The 12218-nt window shown below is 37.0% G+C and overlaps 1 protein-coding gene across 13 annotated transcripts in view; it reads left to right on the forward strand.

Moving 5' to 3' along the window:
- The window catches only part of LOC103038321 (calcium-activated potassium channel subunit alpha-1-like), a 162206-nt gene that overhangs the window by 87540 nt on the left and 62448 nt on the right, over nucleotides 1-12218 (forward strand). For all 13 annotated transcript variants that reach the window (XM_049464508.1, XM_049464512.1, XM_049464513.1 and 10 more), the window contains exons 4-5: nucleotides 4872-4965; nucleotides 7257-7368. In XM_049464508.1, coding sequence (XP_049320465.1) covers nucleotides 4872-4965; nucleotides 7257-7368 — 206 coding nt within the window. The remainder of the gene's footprint in view (nucleotides 1-4871; nucleotides 4966-7256; nucleotides 7369-12218) is intronic.

A 12218-nucleotide genomic window follows, 5' to 3' on the forward strand; every position in this document is an offset into this window, starting at 1 on the left:
AATTTCCTGACTGAAAAACTGCATCAGATGTTATTTAACCACAGAAACATATGACCACACTGACCAGCTTTAACACAGTTATTTTTATGTTTTCTAGCTCTGCCCTCAGATGCATGATTTCTCATCATATTAAACCTCTTCTTTTAATATCTCTCATCATTACCAAAGAAATTATTCTGCTTCATTAAAAAAAAGATAGAACCCAAACTCACAAAATTATCTGACTTAGCAAATCATACAAATTATAAAAATCATTGTAAAATAGAAAAAAAAATGACTGCTCAAACTGGAAGTCTACACTATATTGGGAGTTAATTTCATCTCATCTCACCTCTACACACTTTTTTAAGACATTAAATATGTTTTATACTTTAGAAAACTCTTTATAATAACAAATAAGATTCTCTCTTTTACTGAGGAAATTGCAGTTAAAACCATGTTAGGTACATGTTTTAGTGTCTAAAATTGTATTTCTTATTTTAATATCACTATACATATCATAAAACACAATATTGTATTTGTTTTCTATTATCGTGCAGCTCTAGCCAGTGTTGTAAGGAGCCTGTTGGGGAAACTTTGTAGTCTGTGAATGTTTGAATGTGTGAATTTTTTAGCAACTGAAATGGTTGGTTTTGATTGGTTGTAGCATTTGTTTTGTACATCTACCCAACTAAAAAAATGGTTTTGATTGGTTTAGCAACTGAAATGGTTGGTTTTGATTGGTTGTAGCATTTGTTTTGTACATCTACCCAACTAAAATAATGGTTTTGATTGGTTCAGCAACTGAAATGGTTTGTTATGATTGGTTGTAGCATTTGTTTTGTACATCTACCCAACTAAAATATTTTGGTTATTTCTGCTTCTTGGTTTCACCAATCCAACCATGGTTTGCCCATCCACTTAAGTGAAATGGCAGTTTTGGTTGGTTTTGGTTACTGCTCAGTTTGACCAACCCATACAGCTAAAATGGTGCTGTCCCCACCCAACTCAACATAAATAATCATTTTGCAAATGAAATTGTTGGTTTGGATTGGTTGTACTACAGGTTTTGCACATCTACCCAACAAAAATGATGGTTTTGATTGCTTTTGCCACTGGGTTTGTCAATTGCGTTAACTAAAAAACTTGGTTTTGGTTATTTCTGCTTCCCAGTTTCACTAACCGACCCACCGACCTAACTAAAATAGATAATAGATTTGGATATGATCTTCTACTGCTCAATTTGACCAATCCAAACTGTAAAAATGTATATAATTATTGTTTCTACCATTGGAATTGCCCATGTTTGTAACTGAAAAGGTGATTTTGTGTAGTTGTATTATTGGTTATATCTCACACACACAGCCAAAAGAGCAATATTGATCATTCCATCGATATACCATTGGATTTATGCATCCATGCAGCAAAAATAATTATAAAATAAGTTATTTTCATTTGTTCTGCCACTGCCACTTGCCCACCCATTCTATTAATGCTATATAATAGTCTCCGTATCCATCTAGCTGATATGGTTTGTGCTGCTGTATGATAATGCTGTGGAGAAATTAAAGGAACATTAATTGCGCACGTTATAATTGCAGCATAGTAATTAATTTTTTATCAGTTTGACCCTGATGTGTCTCTCCAGCGCCACTCACTCCCCCCCTCTCTGTCTGAAGCATGATAAAACCACCTGCCTTTGCCTCGCCTTAATTAAAATTAGAAATCTAATCCAGTCAGAAATCAGATAATTAAATCAGGCTGATTGAATCAGGCAGTAATAGAGCAGGCAGACTGGCCGCGGTACAGCAGCTTTTCCGGTCCTGCAGGCCTTTAATTGCTGGTCCTGGTGCAGTTGTTTAGCTCGGGCCTTTTTAGTTCAGTAGAACTGGTGCTGGTTCTAAATCCGAGGCCGCTTTAAACTCAGGCTCGTCTTTTTATAGCGTAAACTGTCAGCGCAGAGCTGAATACACAGTCTGCACTGCCTCTGTACTTATTAGCCTTGCTTTATTATTCATGAGGGGTGTCTTATATGACTGGCTTGGCTTTGGTCACCCAACGCACCATGGTTTCTATGTAATGCACACCTGTCGTTAGCCATGTCCCAAATACAGCTGTCAGGAAATGAGCGATTACCCTGATTTTTTTCTTTTGGTAGTTTATTTATTTATTTATTTTGCTGCTTCCCTTGTACTGGAGGCTTTGAGAACATTACATTTTTCCTAATTTTTAATGTTCTAAAGAAAAGATCAAACTTTACATCATGTCCACCTTCTTGGCAAAAGTGTGGAACAGTGGTGAACCTTCCCAGGAGTGGCCGGCTGAACAAAATTACCCCAAGAGCGCAGAAACTACTCATCCACAAGATCACAAAAGACCTCACAACAACATCCAAAAAACTGCAGGCCTCACTTGCCTCAGTGAAGGTCAGCGTTCATGACTCAATCATAAGAAAGAGACTGGGCAAAATTGACCTGCATGGCAGATTGCCAAGATAAAAAAACACTGCTGAGAAAAAAGAACATTAAGGCTTATATTAATTTTGCCAGAAAACATCTTAATAATCCCCAAGACTTTTGAGAAAATACTCTGTGGACTGAGGACGAGTCAATTTCCCATTACATCTGGTGTATAAGTAACACCACAATTCAGAAAAAGAACCTACATCCTACAAAAGATCATACCTACAGTAAAACATGGTGGTGGTAGTATGATGGTTTGGGGCATGTTTTCTGCTTCAGCACCTGGAAGACTTGATGTAATAAATGAAACTGTCTACCACAAAATCCTGAAGGAGAATGTCCGGTCATCTGTTTGTGACCTCAAGCTGAAACAAACTTGGGTTCTGCTCATTATATTCATTATGATGGGTATATTTTTACAGTGTAATGATGCTGGTGGTTGTTCTAGTAGTGCCACAGGAAGTGGGAAGTGTACCCTCATGCGCAGACTGAATTAATATTGCTTTTCAAGGACAATGAAATAATAATCCTGAGCCAAAATCTATTTCCAGCCTTTAATGGACTGCATACATACATTAATAATGTGATTAGATTTTTAGTCAAAAACTGCCTTTTCGAGCAAGAAACTAAATACATGAAAAAATGTATCTTAAAAAGGTATTATAGATATCTATTATGTTTCCTAATAAGATTTATGTTTTCGTGAGATTTGTAATTCCAGAAATAAAAATATTATGTTTAATTAAACAAAACGACAACATACACCTGCCTATTTATTGGTTTATCTTAATTAATGGGTATTAAATTTATATTTTATGTTGCTTTTGTTGGAGTAACTGTTTCTTCTGTAAAGAGAAGACTTTCTAGACCGAGGTCAGGATTAATAGTGTCAAATAACAAAGTGGTTCATCCCACATAGTTTGTTTTAAACCGGTAAACATGCAGACTACGGTCTGTTATACTCACCTCTGAATGGTGAAAGAGCTAACGCCTAGTGTGGTTAGCAGCTAATGCTAATGCTGCTCTAGCAGTGCTATCCGCGGTTAGCAGCAGGCTACAGGCTACGATAATACTCACCTTGAGCGGCGAAAGAGCTAGCGTTTAGCGTGGTTAGCGGCTAATGTTAATACTTTTTCAGTCTCAGCGCTGGAGAAACTTCACTGAAACTCCTGTATAAAGCTGTACTTCAGTGGCGTGGCTTTACTGCTTCTTACAACCTGACTGGTAAAATTCATACATAAAACGCACTGACGATTTTTGGGAAAATTAAAGGATTTAAAGTGTGCCTTATAATCTGAAAAATATGGTACATTTTAAAAATAGCCTTATTACTCTAGTTTAAGTAGTTTAGAATCCAGTACTTTTATACTTTTACTTGATTAAAAAGCTTGAGTTGATACTTCAACTTCTACAGAATTTGAACTACAGTGAGTTTGAACACTGGCCAACATGCTCATGGCAAGGCCAGGTGAATAAGCATTCATGGGTCATGGCAAAAGTCGTGGGACATAGTACTATTTCCACTAGTTCTATAGTTAAACATTTGCTTGCGATGATGTCATGTTTACACTGTAAAGAACCCAGCCCCCCTGCTCCACCCCCTCAACCACTACACCTGAATGAATATGGAACATTGGTGCTAATAGGGCTGCAGTTCAGCTGGTCATGCATTATTTACTGTAGTGCTGCTCTGCTGAGGGGCACAGCGGTGGGAAGTTGAGCTGGTTGGGATGTTTACATTGGCACCAGCAGTGTGAGTGTACCATCTGTTCACAAGAGACCTGTCAGTCATCAGCCTAAATAGTAAACAAATATTCACTAAAACACATGAAGACATGAAGACATTACATAATAATTAGAGAAATATTGATACTCTCTGCTTTGAAATATAGATAACCTGAGCATAGTTAATATAACATTTGGTTAAATGTACCTACCATATAACTAACATCAACTAGAGTAGTTAATGTTGAACACATTGTCAATCATTTATATCTAATATCATCTTGCTGTTGTTCTAATAAACGTTAACAGGAGCAGTTAATGTCTAGCTAACACCAGCTATTTAGCACCTAACTAACATCAGCTATATAATTTAACATCCAATTAACATCAGCTAGAGTACTTAACATCTGACTAACATCACCTAAAGTAGCTGTTGATAAGGAAAGTTAGCGTGAACAGGGATTGGGTAATTGGCCTTCCAAATGGGGAAAATTTGGAATTGGAAATATACATATTTTACATGTTTTTTTTTTTAAAGAATGACTTAATAAAAAGAATATTTACCTGAATTAGATGAATCATGATTCACTTCTTCTCTGAAGTTGTTTAACGTCTCTGAATTTTTAATTTCATTCTAGCCTTGCAGATTTAAAGCTGTTTATTTGCTAAATGTTTTTTTTTGTCGTGTTTTTTCTCTTTACACAGTCCGATAGAATCATGTCAGATTTTCGATGAGGACATCACGCTGCAGATCGACATGGCGTTCAACATCTTCTTTCTGCTGTACTTCGGCCTGAGAGTGAGTACTTAATCTCATTACTAGGGGTGTGAAAAATATTGATATATCACAATATTTTGATTTGCTATACTGTATCAATTCTAAAACACACAGATGATTGATGATTGAGGATAATTCATGTTTTTTTAAACATGTTCAAACTTTTTTTAATGTTTCACTACTTTGTTACTTTTAAAGGACCATTATATAAAACAATAGTTTTATATAACATTGAAACATAACTTTGCAATTTAGTTTAAGTTTTGTTTTTGCAGAGGGTGGTTGCAAATATGTGAGATGAACCATGTTCATATTATATGATGATTACAATAATTAAGCCAAGCAGAAGAAGTTTTATACTGGAAAAATACTTTTAACTATTTTTCTAGATCTTCAAACTTTAAAACGGGTCAAATTTACCCCCAAACATGTCAGGAGGGTTAAGATTGGAGCAGAGAATGAGATCACAACAGAGTTAGCTGCGATTCAGTTGAACAGCTAATGTTGTTAGCATTGCCTCAGGTGAGCATTGCTAGTAAGATATTGGTTAATACAAAGCATTTTGTAGTATTTTGTGCATTTAAACTTTATGTAAACATGTCCACAGGTTGAACAGTACTGTGTGTATAACTGAATTAATGAAACTTAAATGACTGCTTCGATTTTTTACCTTGGGGTTGGTGAGACTCTCCCCTCTTTCTGAGTAGGAAAAAATATTTTTCCGTACTTTGCTTAAAGTATTGAAATTTATTGTGATATATTAAATAATTAATACACAGTCCTCAGTCCTCAATAAAGCAATTGTATCCATGAACTGGGAGGCTAATATAACTCGCTAATACATATGCTAAACTTGTATGTACACCTGTTAGCTAGCATGTTGCTATCAGCTGACAGCAGGCGGTCAAACACATCACAAACTTTCGTCAGAAGGAGTGCAGGTGTTTAGAAATCTCTAATAAACGTTGTTATAATACTCGTTGTATAATGTTAGGTGGAGGTTCTGGGAGGGGCAGGTGGGAGCTTATTTTATTGGTTCATTTTAATTTGACTTCACCCACTGACGCATTTAGAATACATTTTAAAGGTGAGAAAAATAGACCACTGAAGTCGTGTGGTCATTTTGTAGTCGGCGCCATGTTGTTTATGCCCATATTTGGGGTTCCGTTTCTAAGAGGTTTTGGTCTATGGAAAAAATGAATGGGCTTTTTAAAAAACTGGCCTCTGTCACATTCTGTGGTATATAAATATGTTCAGACCCCTGTATGTTTTATTCTGTGTACATTTATGTCCTAAATACCACTGGATCTTCTGAATTACGATTGAATTAGATTGTTTAAGGGTAGTAATTTAAAAAATGCTTGCGTTGTAAAAAACAGGAACAACTAATTTGTAGTTAATACTTGTACTTGTTTGTAATTAAAATTATATAGCGTTGCGCTAAATTATACTGAGTATGCTAGTCATATGTTATTTTCAGCACTATTTTTTACAATTTAGGTATATTTGTGTGAGCTGTCCAACTAAACTTTTTTTAAAACTTATTAAAGGTGTGATTAAAATATAGATGACATCACATTGAGGAGTTTTTGAGGAGTGTATATAAACCAAAGGAGTGTAAAAAACAAAAGCTCTTATTGCTGCAAGGATCAGCTATTCAAAATATATTCACCTACACTAAACTAACTAAAGTAAACTTTTAAAGGTTTATAATTTTAACACATAAAATTTCATAATCACAGCTTTAATTTGGCAACACAAAATTAATGTTTTGGTAGCAAATTTCACAAGTACAGTTTTATTGCAGAAATATCGTCTCCTAGGACACATTTTGTAAAAGTATAGTTTTATGATAAAAAGCACAGTTAATATAAAATATGACTAAGCACATATTTTTATTAAGTGCATCACCAGTACAAAATTAGCACATATACAGATTAAGCGGGTGAATGTATGTCAAATGAGATGAAGTATACTTTTAATTATTCTGCATAAAGTTCACAAGTACACTATTATTATTTTTAAATACACAACTTAACACAAGCATACAGGGAATGAAAAATCTTTCAGTGGTAGTGAGTGTAATTATTTTATTCCATTATTTTGTCATTTTGGAGCATTTCTATTGGTCCATTCATCACAAAAATATGGTACAGTATTACAACTGTCATATTTGCACTATTGCACTAATGAAGGTTCAAGGTTTTTGTGTGAGAGTGATGATAATATTAATATTATTATAATATTATAAGGGTAAATATACTTATCTATCTCTCTCTCTCTCTCTCTGTCTTATTCTTTCTCTCTCTCAGTTCATTGCGGCTAATGATAAGCTGTGGTTCTGGTTGGAGGTGAATTCGGTGGTGGATTTCTTCACGGTGCCGCCAGTGTTCGTGTCGGTGTATCTGAACCGGAGCTGGCTGGGTAAGAGCTCACGGCTTTGTTTAATACTGGTCTGGTTTCAGCACCTCTTCACATGTTTAGGTTGTGCTAGTCATCAGGAGATAAAGGGAAAACTGATCCTAGATCAGCATGTGCATCTAAATATTGTCACCCGTCAGACAAAAATTCAGAGTGTCAGTCAGAGAAAGGGAGTGTCCTGGAATAAAGCTGGTCTATCTTGCCACCTAGTGGCAATCTCTTGTGTGACAGAAGGAATAATAATAGTATTAAATCTATATACTAACAGCCAGTGGGTTAGTATATAGATTTATATTAATGTCTCTGCAAATCCAATCAAATCAAAATTTTATATACACACAGTGGTATGAACATTTTTCATGATTTACCTTTATTGGTTGTTCAGATCAGCAATTTCAGTTCAATGTATCATATAGCAGAAGAAGACAGTGATATTTGAGAAGTGAAATTAAGTTTATAGGATTTACAGAAAGTGTGCTTTCTTTCAACAAAATAAGGCAGGTGCATAAATTTGGGAACCCCAACAGAAAGATTTTTATCGGTATTTAGTAGATCCTCCTTTTTCAGGAATAACAGCCTTTAAATGCTTCCTGTAGCTTCTAGTTAGAGTCTGGTTGAGCTTCTGTTTGAAGGTATTTTGGATCATTCTTCTTTATAAGTCATCTCCAGTTCAGTCAGGATTGATGTTTTCTGATCATGAACAGCCCTCTTTAAATCACACCACAGACTTATTATAATATTCAGGTCTGGGGACTGATATAATCTGAGATGTTCATTCCAGAACGTTGTACTTGTTCCTCTGCATGAATGCTTTAGTAGATTTAGAGCAGTGTTTAGTGTTTAGGGTCGATGTCTTGTTGAAGTATTCAGCCCCGGCGCAACTTCATCTTTCTCAATGATTCTTGAACGTTGTTCACAAGAATCTGCTCATACTGCCTGACATCCATGTGACCCTCAACTTTAACAAGATTCCCAGTACCTGCACTGACCACACAGCCCCACAGCATGATGAAACCAACATCAAATTTTCCTTTGGGGAGCTTTAAGTGTTTTTTCTTGAAATGCTGTGTTCTTTTTCTCCATGCATAAATAACTCTATAAAGTTTAGTTTCATCAGTCCACACACATCACGCTATTCCATAATGAAGCTGGCTTGTTCAAATGTGCTTTAGCTTTAGCATACCTCAAGTGATTCTGTTTGTGGTGTGTGCGCAGAAAAGGCTTCTTCTGCATTACTCTCCCATACAGCCTCTCCTTGTGTAAAGTGCAATAAATAGTTGAACGATGCACAGTGACACCATCTGCAGCAAGATGATGTTGTGGGTCTTTGGAGCTCTGGAGGTCTGTGGGTTGATTATGACTGTTCTCACCATCCTTCTCCTCAGCTTATCTGAGATTTTTCTTTTCCTGCCACTTCAGGTCTTAACTAGAACTGTGTCTGTGGTTCTTCCATTTCCTCACTGTGTTCCTCACAGTGGAAACTGACAGCTGAAATCTCTGATATCTGAGCTTATTTTAGCCTTCCTCTAAATCATGATGTTGAACAGTCTTTGTTTTCAGGTAGTTTGAGAGTTGTTTTTTGAGGTTCCCATGTTGCCACTCTTCAGAGTAGATATAATGAATAGAACAACTTGCAGTTGGCTCAGTTTTAGTGTACTCCAAACTTCTAGTACTTAGAAAAGAGAGATGAGGAAATGTGGTTTGGGTGAAATGTCACTTTAAGACAGTATCTGAGTGAATCAGCTTATCTGGCGGCAGCTGGGATTTGGTGCCGGCTTTAGGAATTACAGAGAGATTCACTAGAAATGTTCCCATTGTTCAATCTGCTGTGTCCTGTGGATTTCTCAGCCTGTTCTAGCATGTGGATGTGTGTGTGTTCCTAGAGAGATACCCATCCATAAGAATCTATACCCATCCATACCAATCTATACCCTATAATCATACCAATCTGTACCCATCCATACCAATCTGTACCCATCCATACCATTCTATACCCACCCATACCAATCTGTACCCATCCATACCAATTTGTCCTCACCCATACCAATCTGTACCCACCCATACCAATCTGTACCCACCCATAGCAATCTGTAGCCATCCACACCAATCTGTACCCATTAGGGGTGTCACGATTCTCTAAATCCTCGATTCGATTTCATTTTCGATTTGAGGGTCACGATTCGATTCGATTCTCGATTTTCTTGTTTTTTTTTCTTGTTATTATTTTATGCCTCATAAAATTTAAATAATATATTTATTATTATTATTATTATTATTATTATTATAAATATTATAAATATTATTATTATTATTTATTAAGATATATATGGTAATGCCATCTAGTGACTTTTTTTGGTAGCAACAGTGTGCACTATTAAAACAAGCAGTTTATCAGAGCTGTGTGTGGATGGCTGGTGAAACTGCTCATTACATGAAGCTGCAGTTCTTCATCCAACCACTAGCAGCAGCAGCACAAGCCCCGCTCTCTTCACTCAGTCACTACTTCAGTACAGCCCAGCCACGGGCTACAGAGCTCAGCCAGTCCGTTTTTACTGTTTCTGTAAACAAATAAAGGTTTTAACCCCACTAACCGGATAATACAGCTCACTACAGTTCATCTTTCAGCCCAAGCAGCTAACAGCAGCAGGTTAGAACAGCCGACACGGAGTCACTGCTCGGATTACATTATAAACATGTCAGTTAGCGCGCTGCTAACCTCAGGATGTTTATAACTACGGAGTTTAGTGGACACACCACGGCCGCCAGGTAAGTCTTTTAAAGGCTACTGAAGACTATTAAAGGCTATTAGAGTGTAACCCCTGGCTCCCAGGGGTTACAAGAGGTTATTGAAAGCATTATTGGGGGGCAGAAATCAGTACAGGCTGGTTAGATAAGTGATGTGGGTATTGTCCTATAAATATTTACACATAACTTATATCTCTCCTGAAAAGCTTTTATTTTAGTCAGAAACACGCTTCTGTTTACTTTATCTGAGAGAAAGATGTTTTTTTAATTCAATGGAAAGCAACAGGTGTAGTCAATTATAAGTTTAAGATTTTTAATCCACCTCACTGTGATCTATAGTCAGTGTTCTCAAGTCACACTGACACACGCATTTCAGCGAGTTCACACGCTCTCACCTGCGCGCACCCACCCCTCCGTTAGATACAGATACAAAACCTGCGCGCCCAACCCCCGCCCCCCCTCCCCCGTTGGACAGATAAAAACAGTGATCACACTCCCGCCGACTGCGCTCATGCAGTGGCTATCTCTATTTAAATGAATAGGATGCGCTGTGTTGGTGCCGCGCCATTTGCGTAGCGCGCTGCGCTATTTGCGTAGCGCGCGCGGGAGGGATCGTCGATCCTCTTTTTGACTTCGATACTCGAGATCGTGACCTCATTTCGATTCGATTTCGATAAAATATCGAGATCGTGACACCCCTAGTACCCATCCATACCAATCTGTACCCATCCATACCAATCTATACCCATCCATACCAATCTATACCCATCCATACTAATCTGTAGCATCCATACCAATCTATACCATCCATACCAATCTACACCGCTCTATACTCATCTATGCTAATCTATACTTCTTTATACTCATCAATACCAATCTATACCCATCCATACCATCTGTACCCACCCATACCAATCTATACCCATCCATACCGATCTACAACCATCCATACCAATCTGTACCCATCCACACAAATCTATACACATCCATACCTATCTATACCCATCCATACCAATCTGTACTAGTCCATACTTCTTTATACTCACCCATACCAATCTATACCCATCAGTATTCATCTATCTGTAACCATCATCTATACACTTACATAAGCATTTATAGCCACTCATACCGATCTATACACATCTATACCAATCTATAACCATTCATACACATCTATACACATTTATAACCATCCATTTTTATCTATACCCAATCATATTCATCTCTACCCATTTATACCCATTCATGTCTATATCTTTTCATACCCATCTATACCCATTCATAACCATCCTTACCGATCTATTTCCATCAATGCTCATCTATACCCATTCATAATCCATTCATAGTGGTCAGGGTTTAAACACAACACTAAATGAACTGGTGTCACCAATATTTACATGCAAACTAATAAACAGTATTGAAAAACTAAATATCGCAATACGTAAATATTGATATTTTCTTACACCACTAATGTATATAGAAATCAGGCTGTAAAATATTTAATTGTAACTCTTGAAATTTCATTGTATCTGGCTGTCAGTTTAATCAGGCCACACCCACTTACTGTATTCTAATGCTGTAACCTGGTTTGAGAGTCACTTCAGGTGAGTTTAAAATAGAAACCCATTCTCTAAATGGACTTCTGTTTACGTCTTGTGGCGGTGACGTGTTGTGATTGGGTGAGAGACTCTTTTTTTCTCTGAGTGGAGATTGCTGTAATTTCAGTCCACTGGTCAATCAGGCCTGATCCTAAACCCCCGGAGTGTTCTCATCCATCGGGCCGCATTACTCCCTTCTAATAACATCACTGAGGCATCTGTGGCTTATCCCAGAGTGCTTCAGGGACAGCACAGCATAGGGTATGACCCATTAATAGCCATCCATACTCAGCTTTGATTATCCATACCAATCTATATCCATCCATACTGTTTTTATATATTGCATCTATGCTATCTATACCTTGACATATCTATACCATCTTTCCTTGAAATATTTATACCATTCATACCAATCTATACTATCTATACCCCAACCCATCCAAACTACTCTATTACCATCCATACTCACTCATACCTATCCATAACAATCTATACGCATCTATACCCCAA

The sequence above is a fragment of the Astyanax mexicanus genome, chromosome 15 (genome assembly GCF_023375975.1).
Source record: "Astyanax mexicanus isolate ESR-SI-001 chromosome 15, AstMex3_surface, whole genome shotgun sequence".
Lineage (NCBI taxonomy): Eukaryota > Metazoa > Chordata > Actinopteri > Characiformes > Acestrorhamphidae > Astyanax > Astyanax mexicanus.